This window comes from Pan troglodytes, chromosome 5 (genome assembly GCF_028858775.2).
Source record: "Pan troglodytes isolate AG18354 chromosome 5, NHGRI_mPanTro3-v2.0_pri, whole genome shotgun sequence".
Taxonomy (NCBI): domain Eukaryota; kingdom Metazoa; phylum Chordata; class Mammalia; order Primates; family Hominidae; genus Pan; species Pan troglodytes.
In genome coordinates this window covers 39,129,380-39,155,889 of record NC_072403.2, presented here as the reverse complement: position 1 = coordinate 39,155,889, position 26,510 = coordinate 39,129,380, and the positions used below count along the sequence as shown (strand labels likewise).

The window sequence follows — 26,510 nt, the reverse complement described above, 5'->3', positions numbered from 1 at the left end:
TTCCGGGGCTAGTTTGTGTTTCAGACTTCCATATTTCCATTTGCAGTTGGGTGAAGTGGTTAGAGCTGAAAGGGGACAGCTGGAGTAAACAACTTAACTCAAATATCTGGGAACGATTTCGCGCTGAGGAAGACCCTTTGGGACTTGTAGCTCCACTCCGGGGAACGGACTCGCCGGGACTGACAGTTGCCGGAAGTGAGGCTGCGGGGAATGGCCGCCGCTGCGACCATGGCGGCTGCCGCCCGGGAACTGGTGTTGCGGGCTGGGACCTCAGATATGGAGGAGGAAGAGGGCCCGCTGGTGAGAGCGCGGAGCTGTTTCTCCTCCGTAGTTCCGGTGCTCCTAGCTTCAGAAAGACCTGAGCTGGGTTTAGGCACAAGGGTGGGAACTTGGCTGCTACCCGTGATATTACCTGTTTGGCTCCCCGTACCCTTCCCTGTGATCAGACCCGACCCTGAGCGGGACCCTAGTGGCTGAAACTCATGTTCTGGGGCACAAAATTTCAACTTCACTCCACATTTTGGGGTAGAGTCACGAAGTAGTATAGTGTAAAGGTTAAGAACATGGCCTCTGGAGCCAGACTGCCTGAGTTCTATCTCTGCCACTTACACGCTGTGTGCCCTTGGGCAAGTTAACCAGCTTCTCTGTGCCATCATTTCTCACACCTATAAGGTGAGGAAGATAGAACCTATTGTATACATCGTCGTTAGGATTAGATGAATATGTGTAAGATTGCACCTGGCATGCAGGTAAACACTATGTGTTTTGACATTTCTAGAAAGCCTGGGGTTCCCCAGAGGTGTGATAGAACACCCAAGATGGCAGGAGTCTGAGGGTCTTAAATTTAAGTGCAAGTTCTGCTCTATCCTCTGCAATTCCTAGCTTTCCTCATTCGGTCATCTCCACTGCCCTTTTTTTTTTTTTTTTTGAGACGGAGTCTTGCTCTGTCGCCCATGCTGGAGTGCAGTGGCGCGATCTTGGCTCACTGCAAGCTCCACCTTCCGGGTTCACGCCATTCTCCTGCCTCAACCTCCCGAGTAGCTGGGACTACAGGCGCCCGCCACCACGCCCGGCTAATTTTTTGTATTTTTTAGTAGAGACGGGGTTTCACTGTGTTAGCCAGGATGGTCTCGATCTCCTGACCTCGTGATCTTCCCACCTCGGCCTCCCAAAGTGCTGGAATTACAGGCGTGAGCCACTGCGCCCGGCCTCCACTGCACTGTCTTGTCTTTTACCTTTTTTATTTTTCTTGAGACGGGTTTCCCTGTGTTACCCAGGTTGACCTTGAACTCCTGATCTCCTCAAACAATCTTCCCGTCTCAGCTTCTAAGCAGTTGGGACTACAAGGAGCCCACCACCATGCTGGGCTACCTCCACTGTCTCACTGGATCGTCTCACTCCTTGTCGTATTCCTTACCCATCAGCACAAAATAGGAGAGTGGGTACAACGTGAGACTCTTAGAATTTTTCAAAGCAGTACCTGTGGCTCCCAGTAAAAGCAGCTCCTTCTCACTTGAAGGACTGGGGATATCCAATTATATTTTTTCTTTCTGTCTTTCACCGCACCCTACTCCCATTAACTTATCCCTTTCCAGGCGGGTGGTCCTGGGCTCCAGGAACCACTGCAACTTGGGGAGTTGGATATCACTTCTGATGAATTCATCCTGGATGAAGTGGATGGTAAGCAATGGCATGGGGTGGGTGCAGTACCTGTAATCTGAGAGGCATGGGGGCTGGAAGGAATAAGGTAGGGATTGGTGTGCAGATACTCAATGTGGGGAGAGGGAGCTGTGGAGCTGGACCCTTATGATAAACTTCTATTTCCAGTTCACATTCAGGCAAATCTGGAGGATGAGTTAGTAAAGGAAGCTCTTAAAACGGTGAGGCTTTCCCCTGTACTAATCTGCCCTTCTATCTATTCTACCCCAAAAGGAAAAACAACAGTCTCTTGCTTTTGTTGTATCAGCCTGGTATCTGACCCTTTAGTCCTTCACTGATTCTGTTACAGTGTCCCTTTACTGAGACTTCCTTCTGACCTGTCATCTTTATGTTCTCCCAGGGTGTAGATCTCCGTCACTATTCAAAGCAAGTTGAGCTGGAGCTACAGCAGATTGAACAGAAATCCATTCGGGATTGTATCCTCCAGCAGAGGGAAGGGGTGGTGCTATTGACATGGGGATTTTGTGGCGTGTGGTACAGATGTCCCAGCTGGGGTCAACATCTCTGAGGTTTCTATCACTTCAAAGAGAAATTGGAGAGGTACTACAAATCTGAGGATCTCCCATCTTCACCATGAGGCCCCTTGACTTTTTGTGGATCAGATATTCAAGAGAGTGAGAATATAGCATCTCTACACAACCAGATCACAGCCTGTGATGCTGTCCTGGAGGTTAGTAATTATGATCTGTGACCCCTAATAGCCACTCTGAACCAGATCATGGACTCTGGTGCCATTTTTAGGTCATCAGCCTCAAGATAGGGACAGGTTAGGGTCATTTTCAAGATGACTTCAGGAGCCTTTTTTGTTATTACTGCCATATTTAATGTTATTTCCTGATAATCTGGGGTGTCTCATCATCTGCCACCCTCAAGGACTGATAAATACTGAAGACTTCACCAAGAGTCTTTGGTGGCCCACTTATCCCCTACAAACCCTATAGCACTCCAGCAACATCTACCCTCCCTACAGCGAATGGAGCAGATGTTGGGAGCTTTTCAGAGTGACCTCAGCTCCATCAGCTCTGAGATCCGGACACTGCAGGAACAGTCAGGAGCCATGAACATTCGACTTCGAAATCGCCAGGCAGTTCGGGGGAAACTTGGGGAGCTTGTTGATGGTCTGGTGGTGCCTTCTGCTCTGGTCACGTGAGTTACCAGTTTGAAGGGTTATAATGTCCATAGCAGGTGGATGGGCTGGGGTGACCCACCCTATTTACCATATGGGTCTCCTGGCTCCAGGTTAAGTGCTTTTTAGAAATTAGTAGCCAGGTTAACCACCATTTCTTTAGGTATGCATTAGGCATCAAAGATTAAGATTAAGAATGATGTAAGATCAGGTGTATAGTGGGGAGGTCCAGGAATAGAAAACTTTGTACATGTGTCCTGACTATATGGTACAATGCAAGGTGGTAGAGATGACAGGGGCTGGAGGTAAGGAGTGTGGTCTGGGTCTGGTTTAGGGATGTCTGGGTCTCCCTTGTAACTCATCCCACCCCTCCCTGCTAACCAGGGCAATTCTGGAGGCTCCAGTGACAGAGCCCAGGTTCTTGGAGCAGCTACAGGAGCTGGATGCCAAGGCAGCCGCAGTCAGAGAGCAGGAAGCTAGAGGCACAGCAGCCTGCGCAGATGTCAGAGGCGTGCTCGATCGGCTCCGGGTCAAGGTGGGAAGTAGGGATGGATACCCTGGAGGCTACTGGAAGCAGCCTTCCCAAGATCTTCACTATGGATTTCCTTGGCAGAGCTCACTGTAGCCTGTCTCCAAGAACTTCACCATGCCTTTTCTGGGCAGCCCCATTCTTGCCTCTCTGGGTTTCCCTGAAAATCTTGAGAAATACCAAAGAGATATTCACCACCCTTCTGCCTATGTTTACCATTTGTTGCTTCCCCCAGTTCCTCTCATACAGCAAAAGGGTTGCAGCTTCATGCCCTGTGTTTGGTTCCCCACATCTAGGCAGTGACGAAGATCCGAGAGTTTATCCTCCAGAAGATTTATTCCTTCAGGAAACCCATGACCAACTATCAGATCCCCCAGACGGCCCTGCTGAAGTACAGGTCACAACCCCAAGGAAGTGCATGGGATGGCCTTTGAGCTTTTGAGCAGCCTAGTGTGGGCATCTGGTTTCTTGGGAGACAGGTAGACTGACATGTTCCTGACCCCCTAGGTTCTTCTATCAGTTTCTGCTGGGCAATGAACGAGCAACAGCAAAGGAGATCAGGGATGAATATGTGGAGACGCTGAGCAAGATTTACCTGTCTTACTACCGCTCTTACCTGGGGCGGCTCATGAAGGTGCAGGTAAGGTCAGGAGGGAGAGGTATTCCTGGGCACATGGACTGGGAGGAGGGGACATCCCTGGGCAAGGAATATTTTATTGTGTTGTGGGAAGAGACGGTTATCAGTTCTCTTTTCTCTTTCCTTAGTATGAGGAAGTCGCTGAGAAAGATGATCTAATGGGTGTGGAAGATACAGCAAAGAAAGATATCCTAGTACTGGGGAACCCTCATGCCAGGCCTTGAGAGTGGGAGGACTTTCGACTCCAGCCACCAATGCACTGCTCCTTACCTTTTCCTATGGGACTGAAACCTTTTAGAATGTGATGAAAGCTATAGCCTCCCTCCCCAGAAAGATGCACACATTATTTTGACACATAGTTTTGCATATGATTGCAGGGGAGGGAGAGACACCCTGAAGCCCATTCACAGATGTCAGCACGTGGGGCCCTAGTACTGGGAAAGAGGGCTGGCTAGGCCACGTCTGCCTGTCTGGGGTCCCCACAGATAGTGAGTCTTTGGGCCCAGTTATGGTCTCATTGTTTTCCCTGACTCTGACCCATCTTACGATTCTTCTCAAAGCCATCGCTCCGCAGCAGGAACACCATTTTCACCCTAGGAACCCGCGGCTCTGTCATCTCCCCCACTGAACTTGAGGCCCCCATCCTGGTGCCTCACACAGCGCAGCGCGGAGAGCAGAGGGTATGAGGAGGAACAAGCTTCAGTCACGAAAGAGGCTCTGAGCACGGTGGGGAGGGAAGGCCAGACCTCAGGGCAGAGCTTCCCAACCTGCAGGCCCTGTCTTAATCCCCTTAGACTTGGGAGTGGCCTTCTCCAATCACTCCAGCCTGCTGTGATGTGAAAAGAGCTGGGAACCATTGACTTAAGGGCATGCAGAGGGGAGAGACTGGATGAGGGGAATGACAGTCAGAGGCAGGTGTTGAGGTGGATGCAGGAGTAGCAACAGCAGGTGGGTGTAGGCCCTTTTTGTACCCCTATGTTCCCCCACCTTTTCAGTGCCCATTCAGCTTGCTCTTAGACAGCCTGGACCTAGATAGATGCGAAGGGTCTGCCTAGCTCTTATTACTCAGGTTTACTGATTTTCCAGCCATATCCATGGGAAGTCAGTGTTGGGGTCCATCCCTTCTGTTTTTCTTCTTTACTCCTCCTCTCCCAGTATCCATTTGAGGCCCTCTTCCGCAGCCAGCACTACGCCCTCCTAGACAATTCCTGCCGCGAATACCTTTTCATCTGTGAATTTTTTGTTGTGTCTGGCCCAGCTGCACACGACCTGTTCCATGCTGTCATGGGCCGTACACTCAGCATGACCCTGGTAAGACTCCTGTTTCCTGTACTGTTCAACACCTTTGTCCCCAGTCTTCATCAGCAGCATAGTGGGGTCATGACTCTGGTAGAACTGAAATCAGGATCGCCTCATTCTAAAATGTCTAAGCCTTGGCTGGGCGTGGTAGTGCACACCCATAATCCCAGCACTTTGGGAGTCCAAGGCAGTAGGATTGCCTGAGCTCAGGAGTTTGAGACCAGCCTGGGCAACAACCTCATCTCTACAAAAAATGAAAAATTAGCCCGGTGTGTGTTGATGTGTGCCTGTGGTCGCAGCTACTAGAGATGCTGAGGTGGAAGGATTGCTTGAGCCCAGGAGGTCAAGGCTGCAGTGAGCCATGCACTCCAGAGTGAGACCTGTCTCAAAAAAAAAAAAAAAAAAAAAAAAAAAAATAGCCAGGTGCAGTGGCTTACGCCTGTAATCCCAGCACTTTGGGAGGCTGAGGCGGGAGGATCACAAGGTCAGGAGTTCGAGACCAGCCTGACCAACATGATGAAACCCTGTCTCTACTAACAATACAAAAATTAGCCAGGTGTGCGTGGCCTGTGATCCCAGCTACTTGGGAGGCTGAGGCAGGAGGATTGCTTGAACCTGGGAGGAGGAGATTGCAGTGAGCCAAGATTGCGCCATTGCACTCCAGCCTGGGTGACAGAGCGAGACTCCATCTCAAAAAAAAAACTTGTTACTTAGACTTGTCACAGTGTTACTCCCCCATGAAATCCTCAGTGCTTAGGGTCCCTGAGACTACCCCTACTGCTGACCCACAATCAGGCAATAGCACGTGAAAACTGAGGGTCCCCCAAATCTTGGTGCTCAAACCCCTGACCCAAGCTCAGCCCTGAACTCTGCTGTGATAGGCTTGTGATCATAGATCCTGGTGCGGCCAGGTGCAGTGGCTTATGCCTGCAATCCCAGTACTTTGGGAGACCAAGGCAGGAAGATTGCTTGAGGCCAGGAGTTCGAGACCAGCCTGGGCAATGCGGCAAGACCTTGTCTCTACAAAAAAATTTAAAAATAAACTTAACCAGGCATGGTAGTACACACCCATGGTCCCAGTTGCTTGGCAGGCTGAGGTGGGAACATCACTTGAGCCCAGATGTTTGAGGCTGCAGTGAACTATGATTGTACCATTACAATCCAGCCTAGGTGACAAAACAACAACCTGTCTCTAAAGCCAAAAACACCGGGTGCAGTGGCTCACACCTGTAATCCCAGCACTTTAGGAGGCTGAGGTGGGCGGATCGCCTGAGGTCAGGAGTTCGAGACCAGCTTGACCAACATGATGAAACCCCATCTCTACTAAAATACAAAAATTAGTCGGGCGTGGTGGCAGGCGCCTATAATTCCAGCTACTCAGGAGGCTGAGGCAGGAGAATTGCTTGAACCTGGGAGGCAGGCAGAGGTTGCAGTGAGCCGAGATTGTGCCACTGCATTCCAGCTTGGGTGGCAAGAGTGAAACTCTATCTCAAAAAACAAAAAAAAAGCCAAAAACGTAGATCCTGGACAGGAAAGCAGGGGGCAGTTCCATTTTACGTCTCTCCCTTCTGTCCTGTCCAGTGCATCATCCCCAAAGAAACAAATGCATTTGTTCATAGTCACTGAGGACAACAAACTGACATTCTCTTTTAATCCTGTTTGTTCCCCAATCACACAGAAACACCTGGATTCCTATCTAGCTGACTGCTACGATGCCATTGCTGTTTTTCTCTGTATCCACATTGTTCTCCGGTTCCGTAACATTGCAGCAAAGAGGGATGTTCCTGCCCTGGACAGGTCACTGAATTCTGGTCCTTGATGCCCAACAGGCCACGAACTCTCTTGGTCTTGCATGACTCTGCCCTGACCTTAGACTCCTACTGACCTGGTATCATCAACCTTTATTCCCATTCATTTGCTCCAGAGGCAGTACTGCTGCTTTTTGACTCACCTTTCTCCAACCACTGCCCCCCAACCCCCACAACTAGCTATTGACCATTAAACTGAATGATGCCCCACTCCCTCCCATCCCCCTCCAACATTCCTTGCTGGCTGACCTCTGATTCTGATTAAGCCTACAGGTACTGGGAACAGGTGCTTGCCTTGCTATGGCCACGGTTTGAACTGATCCTGGAGATGAATGTTCAGAGCGTCCGAAGCACTGACCCCCAGCGCCTAGGGGGGTTGGATACTCGGCCCCACTATGTGAGGGAGGGCAAGGGTAACAAAGGGTTCTTGAAAGGCAGGGCTCTAAGCATCATTGTGGGGGTTGGCCAAGGTCACAGTTGTGTCATGGGCCACGCTATGAGCAGGTGTTCTGGGAGCGTGGTAAAACTCATGGTGAGTGGTGCACTGTGGGTAGGAGGGACTGAAGGTAGAGTCACATCACATGGAGGTGGGTTGGCTAAGGAAGTTGGGAGGTTGTGTTGGTTGGGCCAGGAGGTGGGTGTGATTTTCCTTCCCACTCTCTCCTAGATCACACGCCGCTATGCAGAGTTCTCCTCCGCTCTTGTCAGCATCAACCAGACAATTCCTAATGAACGGACCATGCAATTGCTGGGACAGCTGCAGGTGAGGGTCAGACAGGAGACACTTCCCAGCAGCAGGGCTGCTGCCAGTGGGTGGAGTCTGAGGAGGAGCCAGATGGGGCCCAGATGACCTTGCTTTCTGGTATCACCTCTTCCTCTCTGCCTTTTCAGGTGGAGGTGGAGAATTTTGTCCTCCGAGTGGCAGCTGAGTTCTCCTCAAGGAAGGAGCAGCTTGTGTTTCTGATCAACAACTATGACATGATGCTGGGTGTGCTGATGGTAATAGGTGCTCCTTCTCCTTGCCTTCCTACCCAGAAAATTCGGTTTCCCTCACTGCTGTTAGCTCTGTGAGGGCAGAGATGATGCCTGTCTTGTTCAGTGTTTTACTCTTGGAGTCTGACACAGTGTCCAGCTTAGTACAATAAGTGTGGAATGAAGGGGACATCCTGAAGTGAAGGACTGCTTTCCCCAAACTAGACATTTCCCTTTGTCTTCCCTTAGGAGCGGGCTGCAGATGACAGCAAAGAGGTTGAGAGCTTCCAGCAGCTGCTCAATGCTCGGACACAGGTAGGGGTGTGGGGAAAAGGGAAGAGACAGCCTTGTGTGCTGTTTTCAGCTCTGTGTGTGTGTGTGTGTGTGTGTAGGGAGTGGCATAATGGACCTCAGGTATGCGGAATTACTGTAACTCTTGATTCACAACATACTGTCATTATTGGTCTATTTTATTTTATTTTGTCTTTGGTTTTTTTTTTTTTTTTTTTTTTTTGAGGCAAAGTGTCACTCTGTCACCCAGGCTGGAGTGCAGTGGCATGAACATGGCTCACTGCAGCCTCAACAGCCTGGGCTTAAGTGATCCTTCCACCTTAGCCCCCTGGGTAGCTGGGACCACAGGTGCGAGCCACCACGCCTAGCTAATTTTTTATTTTTAGAATGAATTTTATTTTTTTCTTTATCTATCCTCTCAAGCATTTATCCTTTGTGTTATAAACAATCCGATTACACTCTAAGTTATTTTAAAATGTACAATTAAGTTATAATTGACTATAGTCACCCTGTTGTGCTGTCAAATAGTAGGTCTTATTTATTCTTCCTATTTTTGTTTGTACCCATTAATCATCCCCACCTTCTCCCCAGCCTTCCACTAGCCTTCCCAGCCTCTGGTAGCCATCCTTCTACTCTCTTCGTACATGAGTACATGAGTTCAATTGTTTTGATTTTTAGATTCCACAAATCAGTGAGAACACATGACGTTTGTCTTTCTGTGCCTGGCTTATTTCACTTAATATAATGATTTCCAATTCTATGCATGTTGTTGCAAATGAGTCTCATTCTTTTTTATGGCTGAGTAGTACTCCATTGTGTATATATCCCACATTTTCTTTACCCATTCATCTGTTGATGGACACTTAGGTTGCTTCCAAATCTTAGCTATTGTGAACAATACTGCAACAAACATGGGAGTGCAGATATCTCTTCAATGTACTGATTTCCTTTCTTTTGGGTATATACCCAGCAGTGGGATTGCTGAATCATATGGTAGCTCTACTTTTAGTTTTTTGAGCAACCTTCAAACTGTTCTCCAAAGTGTTTGTACTAATTTACATTCCCACCAACAGTGTATAAGGGTTCCCTTTTCTCCACATCCTTGCCAGCATTGTTATTGCCTGTCTTTTGGATAAAAGCCATTCTGACTGGAGTGAGATGAGATCTCATTGTAGTTTTGATTTGTATTTCTCTGATAATAGTGATGGTGAGCCCCTTTTCATATATGTCTGTTTGCCATTTGTATTCTTTTGAAAAATATCTATTCAAATCTTTTGCCCATTTTTTAATAGGATTATTAGACTTTGTCATGTAGAGTTGTTTGAGCCCCTTATATATTCTGGTTATTAATCCCTTGGCAGATGGGATTTGCAAATATTCTTTGTCTCTTCACTTTATTGTTTCTTTAGCTGTGCAGAAGCTTTTTTTTTTTTTTTTTTTTTTTTGAGATGGAGTTTTGTTCTTGTTGTCCAGGCTGGAGTGCGATGGTGCGATCTCAGCTTACCACAACCTCCGCCTCCCAGGTTCAAGCAATTTTCCTGCCTCAGCCTCCTGAGTAGCTGTGATTACAGGCATGTGCCACCATGCCTGGCTAATTTTGTATTTTTAGTAGAGATGGGGTTTCACCATGTTGGTCAGGCTGGTCTCAAACTCCTGACCTCAGGTGATCTGCCCAGCTCTGTCTCCCAAAGTGCTGGGATTACAGGCGTGAGCCACCGTGCCCAGCTGTGCAGAAGCTTTGTAACTTGACGTGATCCCATTTGGCCATTTTTGCTTTGGTTGCCTGTGCTTGTGGGGTATGGCTCAAGAAATTTTTGCCCAGACCCGTGTCTTGGAGATTTTCCCCAGTGTTTTCTTGTAGTAGTTTCATAATTTGGTCTTAGATTTAAGTCTTTAATCCATTTGATTTGGTTTTCATATGTGGCGAGAGATAGGGGTATAGTTTCATTCTTCTGTGTAATGGATAGCCAGTTTTCCCAGCACCATTTATTGAAGAGACTATCTCTCTTTTTTTTTTTTTTCAGACGGAGTCTTGCTCTGTCACCTAGGCTGGAGTGCAGTGGTGCAGTATTGGCTCACTGCAACCTCTGCCTCCTTGGTTCAAGTGATTCTCCTGCCTCAGCCTCCTGAATAGTTGGGATTACTGATGCCTGCCACCACGCCGGGCAAGTTTTTGTGTTTTTAGTAGAGACGGGATTTCACCATGTTAGCCAGGCTTGTCTTGAACTCCTGACTTCAAGTGATCCTCCCACCTTGGCCTCCCAAGTGCTGGGATTACAGGCGTGAGCTGCCGTGCCTGACCAAGAGACTATCTTTTCCCCAGTGTATGTTCTTGGCACTTTTATCAAAAATGAGTTTACTGTAGGTGTGTGCCAGCTAATTTTTTAATTTTGTAAAGACAGTTGTCTTTACAAAAGACAACTGTTGCCTGGGCTGGTCTTGAATTACTGCCCTCAAGTGAAAAATCTTATGATTCTTTTTTTTTTTAAAGACGGAGTCTCACTCTGACTCCCACACTGGAGTGCAGCGATATGATCTCAGCTCACTGCAACGTCCGCCTCCCAGGTTAAGTGATTCTCCTGCCTCAGCCTCTGAGTAGCTGGGACTGCAGGCACGTGCCACCATGTCCAGCTAATTTTTGTATTTTTAGTAGAGATGGGGTTTCACCATGTTGGCCCGGCTGGTCTTAAAACTCCTGACCTCAGGTGATTCACCCGCCTCAGCCTCCCAAAGTGCTGGGATTACAGGCATGAGCCACTGCACCCGGCCTAGATTCTGTTTTTAATGACACTGGAAAACAACGAATTTTTGTTTTGGTATATATATAGCTTTACTTTTAAAAGCAAGAACACACACAAAAAAAGGGGGAAAAAAGCAAGAACACAATAAATGCAATAGATCAACGAGTACCTGTGCACGAGAAGCACAGGGATGGTTTCAGTAGGATTTCATAGTTTGATGGTGACTTTTGCCAAGCTGCTACTTCTTGGATTGTGTGGTGTGTTTGTGAGTGTTTATATCATTAAAAAACAAAACAGCCACTGCACTGGGTTGTTTTATTTTTTAATGATATAAACACTGATGAGACAAGGCAAGAAAACAGCAAGGCTAAAAAGAAAAAAAAAAAGCCAGGCATGGTGGTATGCACCTGTAGTTCTAGCTATTTGGGAGACAAAGGCGAGAGGACCACTTTGAAATCCAGGAGTTCGAGGTTACAGTGAGCCATGATCATGCCATTGTAGTCTACCCTTGGCAACAGAGCAAGACCCTGTCTCAAACAGCAAAACAAAACAAAAAACCCCAGAATCACAGGATTTTTTTCATGCATGATTTTTCTAATATTGTCATGTTATTGCATATGGCTATAGCTCATTCCTTTTCACTGCCATATATGACTTGTGTGATTAAACATATTCTATAAATGGATTGTTTCCAGTTTCTTGCTTCTGTGAGCATTGTTTTATGAATAATCATGTCTTTTAGCACACATAGATATTGATTATCTTCATCAAAAGTTTCTCTTGGGTATAAACCTAGGACAGTAGTCTTGCTGCTTATAAGATATGCAGTATTAATCTTTATGAGACAATGATAAATTGTTTTCCTAAGTAGTTCCTTCTCACCAGCAATATGTAAGAATTCCTACTGAGCCACATTTTCTCCAACATGTGGTATTATCAGGTCTTTGCCATTTTTTTTCTTTTTTTTTTTAGAGACCAAGGATGCTGCTAAAGATGCTCGGGATCAGAAATGTTTCAGATTTTGATTTTTTTCGGATTTTGGATTCCTTGCATTATTTTTACTGGTTAGCATCTGTAGCCTGAAAATCTGAAATCTGAAATGCTCCAAAGAGCATTACCTTTGAGCATCATGTTGATACTCAAAAAATTCCGGATTTTGGAGCATTTTGGATTTCAGATTATTGGATTAGGGATACTCAACCTGTATTTCAGTGAGTTTTATTTGTAATTTCCTGATTACTAATAACATTGAGCATCATTTCAAATGTTTAGTAACTATATGTAGGGGTTCAGTCAGGCTGGTGGGAAAAATATTAGTTACGATAGCCACAAACCCTCTTGGAAGGCCTAAGAGTTTGCATAACTTCGGTAATAGATATGGTTGAAGGCGACCTGATCTTTACCTTTAGTTAAATAAATTAGAGTAATAACAAAGGAATGTGGGGAAGTTATCTAGGTAGCTTGTTTACTCATATGGTCTTAAGACTAACCTTTGATGTACCGCAGGTGCTTAACTGCTTACTACTCAGGAAGTCCACAATGTCAGTTACCCCGTAGTGGTGTTGACTCAAGTCTTTGTCAATTAATCTTTACTGAATAAATGCGAGTCTCACTAGCTGGTCAGGGCCGCCATTGCAACTGTTTACAGTACTCTTCAGGGAGTCTGTAAACAGCCTGGACACACTAAGCTGGACTGGCAAAGCAGAGTATCTGCATGTCAGTGTACCTCATTCATCCGTTGCCGGGTCAGGGGTCTGCAAGGGACAGACTCCCTGAAGCTGGTGCTCTGTGTGAGGAGCGTCACCACAACTATACAATTTTTTTTTTCATGTAAAATGGCTGTCATAGCATTTGACCTTTTAAAAATCGGCTTGTGGCTGGGCAGGGTGTACACCTGTAATCCCAGCACTTTGGGAGGCTGAGGCGGATGGATCAGTTGAGGCCAGTAATTCAAGACCAGCCTGGCCAGCATGGCAGAACCCTGTCTCTACTAGAAGTACAAAAATTAACCAGGCATAGTGGCGCATGCCTGTAGTCCCAGCTCCTCAGGGGCGCTGAACCTGGGAGGCGGAGGTTGCAGTGAGCCAAGATTATGCCACTGCACTCCAGCCTCAGTTACAGAGCGTGACTCTCTCAAAAAATAAAGAAAAAAATAAGTCTGCTAGTATTTTTTATTTATAAGAGTTCTTTGCATCTTCTACATACTAATCTTGTTGATTATACATAGGTTACAGATTATCTTTTAGTATGTATCTTTTTACTTTTTTTTTTTTTTTTTTTTTTTTTTGGTGAGATGAGGGTCTTTCTGTGTTGCCCAGGCTCCTGGGCTCAAGAGATCCTTGCACCTTTTTTTTTTTTTTGAGACGGAGTTTCACTCATGTTGCCGAGGCTGGAGTGCAATGGCGTGATCTCAGCTCACTGCACCTCTGCCTCCCGGGTTCAAGCACTTATCCTTTCTCAGCCTCCTGAGTAGCTGGGATTACAGGCGCGTGCTACCACGCCTGGCTAATTTTTGTATATTTAGTAGAGATGGGTTTTGCCATGTTGGCCAGGCCAGTCTTGAACGCCTGACCTCAGGTGATCCATCCGCCTCAGCCTCCCAAAATGCTGGGATTACAGGCATGAGCCACAGCGTCCAGCCTTTGTTTTTTTAATGTTGCTTTTTGATGAAAGAAATTTGTAATTTTAATATGATTGAATTTATCTGTCCTTCATTTTTATGTCTTTGTTTTTAGTAACAGTCTTGCTCTGTCACCCAAGCTGGAATGCAGTAGTGTGATCATGGCTCACTGTAGCCTCAACCTCCTGGGCTCAGGCAACCCTCCTCCCTCAGCCTCCCAGGTAACTGGGACTACAGGTGTGTGCCATATGCCCAGCTAATTTTTGTTGTTGTTGTTGTTTTGTAGAGACAGAGTCTCACTATGTTGCCCAGGCTGGTCTCAAACTCCTGGCCTCAAGTGATCCTCCCGCATCAGCCTCCCAAAGTGCTGGGCTTACAGCCACCATCTACCACGTCTGATTATTTTTGTCCTGTTTAAGAAATTCCTGGGCTGGGTGTGATGGCTCACGCCTGTAATCCCAGTACTTTGGGAGGCCGAGGCGGGTGGATTACGAGGTCACGGGATCAAGACCATCCTGGCCAACATGGTGAAACCTCGTTTCTACTAAAAATACAAAAAAATTAGCTGGGCGTGGTGATGTGTACCTGTAGTCCCAGCTACTCATGAGGCTGAGGCAGGAGAATCACTTGAACCAGGGAGGTGGAGGATGCAGTGAGCCAAGATCATGCCACTGCACTCCAGACTGGTGATAGATGAGACTCCGTTTAAAAAAAAAAAAAATGAAATTCCTTATTACTCCAAGGCCAGAAAAATATTATGCTACATTTTCTTCTTAATATTGTAGAATTTTGGCCAGGTGCAGTGGCTAAAGCCTGTAATTCCAGCACTTTGGGAGGCCAAGGCAGGAAGATTGCTTGAAGCCAGGAGTTTGAGACCAGCCTAGGCGGTATAGTGAGACCTCATCTCTACAAAAAATTAAAAAAATATATTAGCCAAGCATAGTGGCACACACCTGTAGTCTCTGCTACTCAGGTAGCTGAGGTGGGAGGATCACTTGAGCCTGGGAGGTCGAGGCTGCAGTGAGCCCTGTTTGTGCTGCTGCACTCCAGCCTGGGCAACAGAGTGAGACCCTGTCTCAAAAAATAATAATAAAATTAAAGAATAAAATATATAGAGAGAATTTTTTTTGTTACCTTTAAGTCTCAAATTTACTTGGAATTAATTTTTGTGTGTGATGTGAGGTAGGGATCTATTTCTTTTTTTTATGTGGATGGTTGGCCCAGAACCATTTATAGAAAATCTTTTCTTTTTTTTTTTTTTTTTTATTTTTATTTTTTTTATTTTTTTTTTTTTTAGACAGAGTCTCACTCTTGTCACCCAGGCTGGAGTGCAGGGCCACAATCTCAGCGCACTGCAACCTCTGCCTCCTGGGTTCAAGTGATTCTCCTGCCTCAGCCTCCTGAGTAGCTAGGATTACAGGCATGTGCCACCATACCCAGCTAATTTTTGTATTTTTAGTAGAGATGGGGTTTCACCGTGTTGGCTAGGCTGGTCTCGAAAAGTTTTCACATTTTAAAAAGGCTTTAAGGATTTTGATTAGAATTACATTGTCTATAGATTAATTTGGAAGAACTGATACTTTATGATATTGAAACTTCCTATCCATGATCATGATCATGGGCTCCCTATCCTTTTTTTTTTTTTTTTTTTTTTGAGACAGGTTTTGCTCTGTCACTCAGGTTGGAGTGCAGTGGCACAATCATAGCTCACTGCAGCCTTGAATTCCTGGGTTCAAGTGCTTCTCTTGTCTCAGCCTCCCGAGTAGCTAGGACTAGAGGCACACAGCACCACACTTGGCTTTTTTTTTTTTTCTGTAGAGAATACAAAATTTAAAAATTTAATTTTTTGTAGTGTCTCACTAAACTGGGATTACAGATGTGAGCCACTCCACCTGGCCGCCTCCTCCAATTTTTAAGATAGTCTTTTAATGTCTTTTGATAACCTTTTAAAATTTTCAGCACAAAGACACTGTAAGTCGTTTGCCATATTTTTAGGTGGGTATAATACGTATGTTTAGTTCTACTAGGAATAAATAAATCTTTTCTAGTCTTTTGTCTTTAACGTCTTATGTTTTTGATTTCTTATTCTACTGGCTAACACTCCCAGGATGATGTTTAGAAGTTGAACAGAAAGGTGATAGTGAGAACCCTTTTCATATTCCTGATTTTGAAAGAATTGTTGCTGGCGCTGTGGCTCATGCCTGTAATCCCAGCACTTTGGGATGCTGAGATGGGAGAATCTCTTGAGCCCAGGAGTTTGAGGGGATCAGCCTGGGCAACATAGTGAGACTCCATTTCTTTTTCTTTTTTTTTTTTTTTTTAGACAGAGTCTCCCTCTGTCTCCCAGGCTGGAGTGGTGCAGTGGTGCGATCTCAGCTCACTGCAAGCTCCGCCTCCCAGGTTCATGCCATTCTTCCTGCCTCAGCCTCCCGAGTAGCTGAGACTACAGGTGCCCAGCACCATGCCCGGCTAATTTTTTGTATTTTTAGTAGAGACGGGGGGTTTCACCATGTTAGCCAGGATGGTCTTGATCTGACCTCGTGATCTGCCCGCCTTGGCCTCCCAAAGTGCTGGGATTACAGGTGTGAGCCACCATGCCCGGCTAAGACCCCATTTCTTTAAAAAAAAAAAAAAAAAAAAAAAAAAAGCCAGGCGTAGTGGCATGCACCTGTAGTTCTAGCTGCTTGGGAGGCTGAGGCGGGATCATTGCAGGAGATTAAGGCACCCACAAAGATGCACTTAAACCAGTTGTTTCTGCTGAGAGCAGCTGGGATTTGTCACTGGATTTGCCAGGTATAGAGACTCGCCAGCTGCCATCAATGCTTCTGGTCCTTTTTGGTCAGCTGCTGCTTCATACTACGTAGGAAAGATTGTTAAAGCCCAGTGCACTGTTTCCTCTGGTCACTCCTCTGCTATCAAGGTGTTCTCTTTTGCGTTACAGAAAGCTTAAAGTTCATCTAAGTCCAGACCAGTACTCCTATAGGAATATAATGCATGCCACAAATGTGAGCCACTTAAATAATTTTAAATTTTCTAGAAGCCACATTAAAAAGTAAGGAGAAACAAATGTGAGCCACTTAAATAATTTTAAATTTTCTAGAAGCTACATTAAAAAGGAGAAACAAATGTGAGCCACTTAAATAATTTTAAATTTTCTAGAAGCCACATTAAAAAGGAGAAACAAATGTGAGCCACTTAAATAATTTTAAATTTTCTAGAAGCTACATTAAAAAGTAAGGAGAAACAGATGAAATAATTTTTTAAACCACTACATCCAAAAGATTATTATTTCAACATATAATCAATAAAAAATAGTACTGAGGCCAGCACGGTGGCTCACACCTGTAATCCCAGCACAGGCCAAGGCAGGGAGGATCGCTCGAGCCCAGGAGTTTGAGACTAGCCTGGACAACATGGTGAAACCCCATCTCTACAAAAAATAAAAAAAAAATGAGTGGGACATGTTGGCACATGCCTGTTAGTCCCAGCTACTCAGGAGGCTGAGGTGGGATAATCACTGAGCCAGGAAAGTTGAGGTTGTAGTGAGCTGTGATTGTGCCACTGCACTCCAGCGTGGGTGACAGAGCAAGACCCTGTTTCCGAAAAAAAAAAAAAAGAAAAAAAGATATACTTAAAATTTATTCTAAGATGAAGTCTTCAAAATCAGGTGTATATATCATGCTTACAACACATTATATAATTTATGGCTCCTGCCTAGCCGGGGTCATCACTGTTAGTTCAACTTTTCTTTGGCAAGTCTACTCCCTGTGCCCCACCATATACTGCTACATTATTGTTTGTATATGTGTGTGTGAGACTGCATTTGGGCAACTGTAATAGGTTGAATTTGGTTATTTAATCTGTGTCCAAAATCACATCACAAAGATGCCTTGATTATAGAAAGATCCTTCCTTGCAGCATATTAGTTATTTGACACCCTCAGTGGATATAAGTGAATATTTTGAGGGAAGAATAGAAAAGATACAATTATTTATTTATTTATTTATTTATTTATTTATTTATTTATTTATTGAGACAAGTTGCTGCTCTGTCGCCCAGGCTGGAGTGCAGTGACATGATCTTGGCTCACTACAACCTCTGCCTCCCGGTTCAAGTGATTCTTCTGCCTCAGTCTCCCTGAGTAGCTGGGATTACAGGCATGCACCACCACACCTGGCTAATTTTAGTATTAATAATTTATTTTTAAATGGAATAATAATTTCACTTTCTTCTTACCAGATCTTTCTGTCTGGGTTGTTTGCTTTTCTGAGTTTTTTTGTTTGAATCTCCCTTTTACATTAAACAAAAATTAACATTTTATTATGGGAAATTTCAATATGCTATTAGAAAAGCATAGTGAACCCCCAGGCATCATCAGTGATATTCAGTGTATAGCAGTTCACGGACAGTTTTGTTTCATCTATACCAACACCTATTGCTTATCCTCCTTCTGTGTCCCCCAGTTACTTTGAATTAAATCTTATACATATACAGATGAATATTATCACTTCATCTGTATCAGAATGTTATTTTTATTAAGAAAATTATTTTTGAGATAGGGCCTTGCTGTAGTGCCCAGGCTGGAGTGCAGTAGCATGATATAACTCCCTGCAGCCTCGAACTCCTGGGCTCAAGTGATCCTCCCACCTCAGCCTCCTAAGTAACTGGGACTACAGGTGTGTGCCACCACACCTGGTAACAGATGGTTTTAAAAACTACAATACATTATCACACTTAAAAAAATTATCTTATTTAAAATAACTTCAGATTTCCCCAGTTATTTCATAAGTGATTTTTTTTTTTTTTTTTTTTTTGAGACAGAGTTTCACTCTTGTTGCCTCCAGGCTGGAGTGCAATGGCCCGATCTTGGCACACTCCAACATCTGCCTCCCGGGTTCAAGCAATTCTCCTGCCTTAGTCTCCTGAGTAGCTGGGATTATAGACACCCACCACCACGCCCAGCTAATTTTTGTATTTTTAGTAGAGACAGGATTTCACCATGTTGGCCAGGCTGGTCTCAAACTCCTGACCTCAGGTGATCTACCCACCTCAGCCTCCCAAAATGCTGGGATTACAGGCATGAGCCACTGTGCCTGGCCTTCATAAATGATTTTTATGGTTCAAATCAGGATCCATATAAAGTCCATATATGTGTCTTTTTTTAGTCTATAGATTTCCCTTCCATCTCCTCTGCAATTTATTTTTGGAAGAAACTGAGTTATTGAGTCATTTGTCATCTAGAATGATGTACAGTTTAGATTTTGCTGACTGCATTCCATGGTGTGGCCAAACTTCCTCTGTCTGGTGTATTTCTCATAGTGTGTAATGAGATGGAAAGGCTTGGTCAGATTTAAATTAGTTTTTTTTTTTCTACAGGGATATTTGAGAGGTAGTGGTATGTATTTCCATCAGGAAGCGCATAATGTCTTCTTGGCTCTCTTTGTGATGTTAGTAGCCATCAATTTCAGTGCCTAGATACATTAATTAGATTTCTGTATCTCCTACTATCTCAAAATTTTCCATCTTCTGTCTCTGCTACATTCTGAGTCCTTTCTTCAGTTATAAATTCTAATTCATTGTATAATTCTTGTTAATCTGTTGACTTTCTAAAACTGGCTTTTCATATCTAAAAAAATTTCCTTTTTTCAAGTCTGTTCATTCCTAATAGTTCTTACTAATTGGTCATTTTTACATCCTTTTTTTTTTTTTTTTTTTTTGAGACGGAGTCTTGCTCTGTCATCCAGGCTGGAGTGCAGTGGCACGATCTCTGCTCACTGCAACCTCCGCCTCCCAAGTTCAAGTGATTCTCTTGCCTCAGTCTCCCGAGTAGCTGGGATTATAGGCATCCACCATCATGCCCAGCTAATTTTTGTATTTTTAGTAGAGACGGGGTTTCATCATGTTGGCCAGGCTGGTCTTGAACTCCTGACCTCAGGTGATCTGCCCACCTCAGCCTCCCAAAGTGCTGGGATTACAGGCGTGAGCCACTGTGCCCGGCCTATCCTTAACTTTAGACATTGCACACAGTACAACTGCTATCCGTATCGGATAGTTCTTAAGGTCAGCAGCTATTGCTTATTGTGTCTGCTGACTCTCTTGGTAGCTGCCCTGCTTTTGTGTCTAGTGATCTTTGAGTTCATTGTTTGATCTTAACCAGGGGAACTGTATGGGCCAAAATTAGGATTGAGGATATTTTTCTCCATAGAGGATTTTCCTTAACTTTTGCAGCAGCTGAAAGATGCCATTCAGATGGATCTACATTAGTCATGATGCCAGAATTGGGCAAATCTGCTGACACCAGGACACCTGTGTATATGTGTTTGTGTCTTTCCAGGAATTCATTGAAGAGTTGCTGTCTCCCCCTTTTGGGGGTTTAGTGGCATTTGTGAAGGAGGCTGAGGCTTTGATTGAGCGTGGACAGGCTGAGCGACTTCGAGGGGAAGAAGGTATGAGGAAAATATGGTAATGATGGGATCAGTGGTAAGGGAAGTGGAAAAGAAAAATGAAAGGATGCAGATTACATGGTGGGGGAATAGAGTATGAAAGACTGGATTGAGAGAATACCAGAAAAGAGGGTTTGATGATAAGGATGGCTATACCTTGGGGAGAACTTAGTGGAGTTGAAGATCAGCCAGATCCCTCTCTGACACTGTTTCCTCCTGCTATTAGCCCGGGTAACTCAGCTGATCCGTGGCTTTGGTAGTTCCTGGAAATCATCAGTGGAATCTCTGAGTCAGGATGTAATGCGGAGTTTCACCAACTTCAGAAATGGCACCAGTATCATTCAGGTGACCTGCAAGTCCCAGGCCCCACTCAGATCCCCCATTATTAATTATTTTCCCCATCTTTTTGCTGGGCTCAGCATCATCTAAGTGACCCTTGGTCTTCAGTTACTAGCTGTGCCCAAAGTTCTGTATGAGCCCTAACCTGATTCTTTTTTTTGTTTGTTTTGTTTTTTTTTTGAGACAGAGTCTAGCTCTGTTGTCCAGGCTGGAGTGCAGTGGCACAATCTCGGCTCACTGCAACCTCTGCCTCCCAGGTTCAAGTGATTTTCCTGCCTCAGCCTCCCAAGTAGCTGGGATTACAGGCGCCTGCCACCACAACCGGCCAATTTTCGTACTTGTAGTAGAGATGGGGTTTCACTGTGTTGGCCAGGCTGGTCTCGAATTCCTGACCTCGTGATCTGCCCGCCATGGCCTCCCACAGTGCTGGGATTACAAGTGTGAGCCACTGCGCCTGGCCGCCTAACCTGATTCTTAATCATCACTATTAGCACCATTTTACGGTTTGATCCCTCAATGACTTTCTTTGACCAGGGAGCGCTGACCCAGCTGATCCAGCTCTATCATCGCTTCCACCGGGTGCTGTCCCAGCCGCAGCTCCGAGCCCTCCCTGCCCGGGCTGAGCTCATCAACATTCACCACCTTATGGTGGAGCTCAAGAAGCATAAGCCCAACTTCTGATGTGCCAGAAACCGCCCTGAGATCTGCCGGTCATCTCCATGGACTTCTGCACCCCATTCCATACCCTTCTTCACCTGGGGTCCCCCTTCCAGTTTTCCCCTTGCTTCCCAGGCCCTTGACATGGCTTACCTGCCTTCACTCCCAGCACCTTGCCCAACAGGATAAGCTGGATCCCCTTGGCCTTCTGAATATCCCAGTGTCTTCAGGTTTCCCAAGACCACTTCCCTGTGGGCTTCCAAAATGGCCTTTATCATTTCACCAGTCTGTCACCCTCCTTTCCTGCTCCCATACACCCAAGGCTTGTTTCTTCCCCTGTAAAAACCACTGCCTCAATCTCTGGTTCACTCAACTAGTCACCATGTCCTGAGGCATGAAGCCTCCTCAGCTCTTGGAATTGCTGGCAAGGGGTGACTGCCTCTGAGTCATTGTGTTTTTCAAAGTGATTTCTTTTCTGTAGCTTTTTGACCTAAGATCTCAGCAATTTGAACACTAACCTCTCCCCTCCTGGCTCAAGAATTACTCCGAAGTCAGTCTGCAGAAAATAAATATTTAATATGACATGACACTTATCCCATTTCCTTTCTCCTTCCTCCTGAAGGTTTTTCAGGTGGCCCCATCTCTAGAATGACCTTTCCTTTCTGACTACTTCCTGGGCTTACATCCCTTCTGGTGGGTGTAACCTCTAACCTCTAGCTACTCCCAGGCCATTGGAGGAAGGTGGCCCCTGGCTAAAATAGCAGATGCTGCAAGGGCTGAGAACCAGGCCGCGCAGCCCCAGACACTGTCCCGAGGGCTCCCTTGGGACAAGCCCAAGCTGACTCTGGAATCCCTCCTCCGTAGCAGCTCCATAGCTCCTCTGGTTGTGGCTGTGACAGCCCCTTGCTCGGGGGCTGCAGCACCCAACCCACACCCACACCGTTGGGGCAGGGCTAGACCAGGCGAAATTCGTACCATCCATTTGTTTGACTTGGAGCCTTCCTGCTGTCCTCGCCTATACGCCTCGTTTGAACTTAGGCTCTAGACTGGAGAGACACGGGGACCCCTTTAAGGCCTAAGAAGAGAGGCGCAGTTAAGGAAAAATGGTAATTTGGGGATGTTTCCTGTGTCCTCCACCCCTACGGCCTAAACATTCCCTCCCCAGGTCCCTGGAGAGTGGTGGAAAGAAAGCGGTTACTCCCCGCTTAGGCCCTTCGGATGCAGGTCTAGCCCGTCGGCAACGGGAGGTGTCCTGAGTGGGTCTGTGACTGCCGAGCACACCCGCCGCGGAGCGGAGGCTGCTGCTTCCTGAGGCTGAGAGTGGATCCGGCTCCGGGCTCTCCTAATTGGCGGACGCTGGGGGGCGGCGTGGTAAGGCAGAACGGAGCGGCATCTCAGCTCTCGCCTTTTCAGGGTTCCGCCCCATATCCGAGAGCCGCTCTCTAATTGGCTTGGGAAACCGTATCTCAGCGCTTTGGCCTAGCGACTTTGAACGTGTTTGCGCCTGAGACCGAAGTGCAGAAGAGGGCGAGCGCAGGAGGAGAGGCTTGGTGAATCAGCGATTCCTGATTGGCCAGGCGTGCCTTGAGGGCGGGGCCAGAACTGCGTCCTTAACTGACCTCGCCCTTGCCCGGCTCACCGCCTCCGCGTTGCTCCGGGTTTACCCCGCCTGACTCGCTGCGCTATGCGTTCCCTCACGCCTGCCGGATGCCAGGCCGCGATGTGCCAGGCTCTGAGGGGCCGCGAGCTCACCCCAGACGCCGGCCCCGGGAATCCTCTGCTCCTCCACTTTCCCTTCCCGCTACTGGTTTCTTGCCCACCCACTCCCAGGTGTCACTCTTGGGACATCCAGATGTTCTGACATTTGACCTGACTCCAGCCTCAGCGCGAGGACGGGAGAAGGGCCAAGGGTATGAGATTTTGGACAGGAGAGGCATTGGCTACTCTGACAAAGAGCGTGGATTCCCAAAGAAAGGGTCCCCAGATACCCCGCAGGGGAGACTGTCGAGACAGGCGACTTTAGCCAACTAATGCTCGCACGCGAGGAGGGCTGTGCAGGCAGGCACCACGGTTCTTCACAGCCTTCCTTCTTTCCTTCCCCTGTCCGTCGCAGAACCCAAATCCTCAGAGCTGATCGAGAAGCGCGTGTTGTTGCAGCAGTCACTGAGGGGCAGACCTGGAATGTGAGCCGTGGGGCGAAGGGACAGCTCTGGAGACTCGTGATTCTGGAACCCGGTGGGCATTCAAGTGATACTGAAGCACGCAGTTTTCGGGGACATTAAGCTCGCCCCAGGGGTCCACAGGAACCCTCTGACCCAACGGTCTCTCTGGACAGGATGATCCAGAACAGACAATGAAGAGACAAAACAGCGTGAAAGGGAGCGGCGGTACCTAAACTGACCTCCGGAGGGCAGCATGATCGAGGGAAGGAGCTGTTCTCGCTCCGCTCAAACCCCCGCGCAGCCTCTGCAGCTTACTCCTGCTTCGGAAGGCGGCGAGGTTCCACCCCCACCACCCCGGCCCCCGCCGCCCTCTTCGCGCTGAAGCTGCGGAGGGTCTTTTTCTTCAGCCCCCAAATCCTCTGCTCTGTGGCTTAAGATTCCCAGGCTTAAACCCATAACTGCTAGGGTCATCACTCCTCAAACTTCTCCCTCACTTGTTTTGCTGATGACGGACACAGGGGCCTCACAGACTCAGAAGCATCTGGAATCATTTCGAAGGACAGAACTGTGGCAATATCCTCTTTCCCCCTTCTAATCTCTGAGAACAGTGTCTGTATATGGCACGGGGGTCCCTAGTGTCATATAGAAGGACTCGGAGATGTCCTCATGGGCTGTAACGGCCCCCGGTGCTATTCAGGGATCTCTGTTCTTTAAAGAAATATCATTTCCCCTTATTTCTCTACCTTTGTGCCCTCACCTCGCCCTGAATTGTTTCTTAAACTGGGCTTTCTGGGAAACGTTTACTTCGTGTTCAACAGCAAAGTCTCGGCATAAGGCGAGGGCGGCAGGGGGTGGGGGGCGGGCGTTTGCTCGCCTTGGCATTAATTTCAGAGCTGCTGAACGTGGACAAAAGAGAGGGAACATCCTCCTTTCTTCCATTCCTGTAAATATGGACCCACCTACCCTCCACTTAAGATGGGTGGCTTTTCTGATTTTAAGATATCAAGCAGCCTGGCAAGGTGGCTGACACCTGGGATCCCAGAACTTTGGGAAGCCGAGGCGGGAAGATCCCTTAAGGCCAGGAGTTCTAGACCAGCCTGGCCAACATGGCGAAAACCCATCTCTACTAAAAATACAAAAATTAGCCTGGTGTGGTGGTGCCTGCCTATAATCCCAGCTACTAGGGTGGCTGAGTCAGGAGAGTCGCTTGAACCTGGGAGGCGGAGGTTGTAATGAGCCGAGATGGCCACTGCACTCCAGCCTGGGTGACAGTGAGACTCTGTCTCAAAAATAATAATAATAATAATAATAATAATAAGATATAAATTGGCTGGGCTTTAAAATAAAGTAGTCAGAGGCCCAGGGTGGTGACTCATGCCTGTAATCCTTTTGGAAGGCAGAGGCCAGAGGATCTTGAGCGCAGGAGTTTGAGACTAGCCTGGGCAACATAGGGAGACCCATCTCTACCAGAAAAAAAAAAAAAAAAAAAGCAAAAAGCCAAGCATGGTGGCCCATGCCTGTGGTCCCAGCTAGTTGTGAGGCTGAGGCAGGAGGATTGCTTGAGAACAGGAGTTAGAGATTGCAGTGAGCTATGATTGCACTACTGCACTCCAGCCTGGGTGACAGAGTGAGACCCTATCTCTTTTTAAAAAATTAAAAAACAAAGTAGATTTAGTGTGAAGATTCAAGGAAAGAAAGAGAAAGCAAGACAAAACTTTAAGGAGAGGAGAATCGAAATTGGCTGACTTCACCCTGGACATAATGGACACAGCTATTCATGTTACGTACTAGCGTTAACAAAGTGTTTTCAGAAGCAGTTGTCATTAAACCAACACATTTATTGAAGCTCTTCTCTGTGTTCTGTGATAGGCACTGTGGATTCAGCAGAGACTAAATCAAAGTCCTTGATCTCGGAGAGCACATATTTCATCTAATTGAATTCACATACCAGCCTTATGAGGAGGTGTTCTTCCTGTTTCAGGTAATGAGCTTGAATTTCAAATAATGAGTTCAAAACCATATAGGCACTCAGTGGCTGAACCTTCTGTGCCCACATTCAGCTTTTGTTCTATGACTCCAGGCTGGGAGTCATGGAGCTGAGGAGGCAGCCGGTTGTAGAGAAGCAGCAGATTAATAAGTAATAGTAAATTATTGAAAAAATATTTACAGAACTGAAGGAAAAGCTGAACAGGCGGTCTTTGGAAAGGACAGAAGCCAGGATAGTTCCAGCATCCAGGCAGCAGACACCAATGGTCAGTGCTTCTACTTTGGATCAAAAAGAGAGAACTCCAATAGGCTTAGGGTGGGTCAGGTGCTCACATTCATCTGAGGAAGGGGAGGGTCCTTTGAGGAATAGTACCATAGACTACCCAATGTTGGAGGATAATGGCCCCAACGCAAAAATGGGATCCTGCCACCAGACAAATGGGATATAGATGCCAGGCTGCAAAATCCAACAAATGTACACGTGCCCAAATCCCGACTCCATCACTAATAGCCACGCAATCCTCTGAATATCAATTAGATTAATTGACACTCTTTTTTCTCTCGCTACTGTGGTACATGCAGTAGTTACCTTTATTCTTCACTTTGTTTTCTCATAAGACTAACAAGCAGTTTTTTAAAATAAAGAAATAAAAGCAAAATTGCTTATTGTCTTAGTCTATTCATTGGCAAACTAGTAACATTAAATAAACTCCAGACAGAGCCACTGGAGAAGAATCAAGTACAACTTAGTAGAAATAACACTGTATGTGTGAAGGTGAGTGTGTGTGTGTGTGTGTGTGTGTGTGTGTGATGGAAAATACTTTGTCCTGCCCAAACTGTAAGTCATGACCATGCCCCTCTCAGCAGAAGTTTATCTTCATCTCATTTGGAAGTTTATAAGAACGCAGCTTAAAAAAAACCTGTGATTTTGGAGCAAGGTCAAGCCTTTGCTACTGCTTCCACATTTTGTTTTGTTTTATTTATTTATTTACTTTTCAGTTTTTTGGAGTTTTCTTTATTTGTTTGTGTTTTTGAGACAGGGTCTCGCTCTGTTGCCCAGGCTGGAGTGCAGAGGCACCATCTCGGCTTACTGCAACCTCTGCCTCCCGGGTTCAAGCGATTCCCCTGGCTTAGCCTACTGAGTAGCTGGGATTACTGGCACGCACCACCACATCCAGCTA

At 46.3% G+C, this 26,510-nt stretch overlaps 1 protein-coding gene and 1 long non-coding RNA gene across 5 annotated transcripts; both read left to right on the top strand.

Annotated features, from left to right (window-relative positions):
• Positions 1–15: 15 nt before the first annotated feature.
• Positions 16–21,768, top strand: VPS52 (VPS52 subunit of GARP complex). 4 transcript variants are annotated; one of them, XM_001169608.5, is made up of 20 exons: positions 16–300; positions 1,596–1,680; positions 1,828–1,880; positions 2,060–2,135; positions 2,322–2,389; positions 2,690–2,865; positions 3,230–3,380; positions 3,671–3,771; positions 3,882–4,014; positions 4,140–4,197; positions 4,558–4,691; positions 5,167–5,322; positions 6,989–7,107; positions 7,392–7,515; positions 7,786–7,881; positions 8,010–8,117; positions 8,340–8,405; positions 20,077–20,188; positions 20,412–20,530; positions 21,059–21,768. In XM_001169608.5, exons 1-20 carry the CDS (start codon positions 211–213, stop codon positions 21,203–21,205), a joined length of 2,172 nt encoding a protein of 723 aa, XP_001169608.2. In that variant the 5' UTR covers positions 16–210; the 3' UTR covers positions 21,206–21,768. The 4 variants fall into 4 exon arrangements, 3 of the variants coding, with proteins under 3 accessions (XP_001169608.2, XP_009449281.1, XP_054541672.1); XR_010157971.1 differs by having other exon boundaries at positions 161–300; positions 8,010–8,124; XM_054685697.2 differs by lacking the exon at positions 16–300 and adding an exon at positions 534–672.
• An 826-nt stretch (positions 21,769–22,594) lies between these two features.
• On the top strand, positions 22,595–24,839 carry LOC134810289 (uncharacterized). Its single transcript, XR_010157973.1, has 3 exons — positions 22,595–23,091; positions 23,295–23,416; positions 23,517–24,839. It is a non-coding gene; the product is annotated as an uncharacterized LOC134810289 (long non-coding RNA).
• Positions 24,840–26,510: the final 1,671 nt, after the last annotated feature.

Bases quoted from the DNA above. Each gene is read 5' to 3' on its own strand.
- VPS52 (XM_001169608.5), top strand. From the start codon at position 211: ATGGCCGCCGCTGCGACCATGGCGGCTGCCGCCCGGGAACTGGTGTTG. The intron at 5,323-6,988 runs GTAAGACTCCTG...CCAATCACACAG, and splicing joins GTACACTCAGCATGACCCTG to AAACACCTGGATTCCTATCT. The intron at 8,406-20,076 runs GTAGGGGTGTGG...GTGTCTTTCCAG, and splicing joins TGCTCAATGCTCGGACACAG to GAATTCATTGAAGAGTTGCT.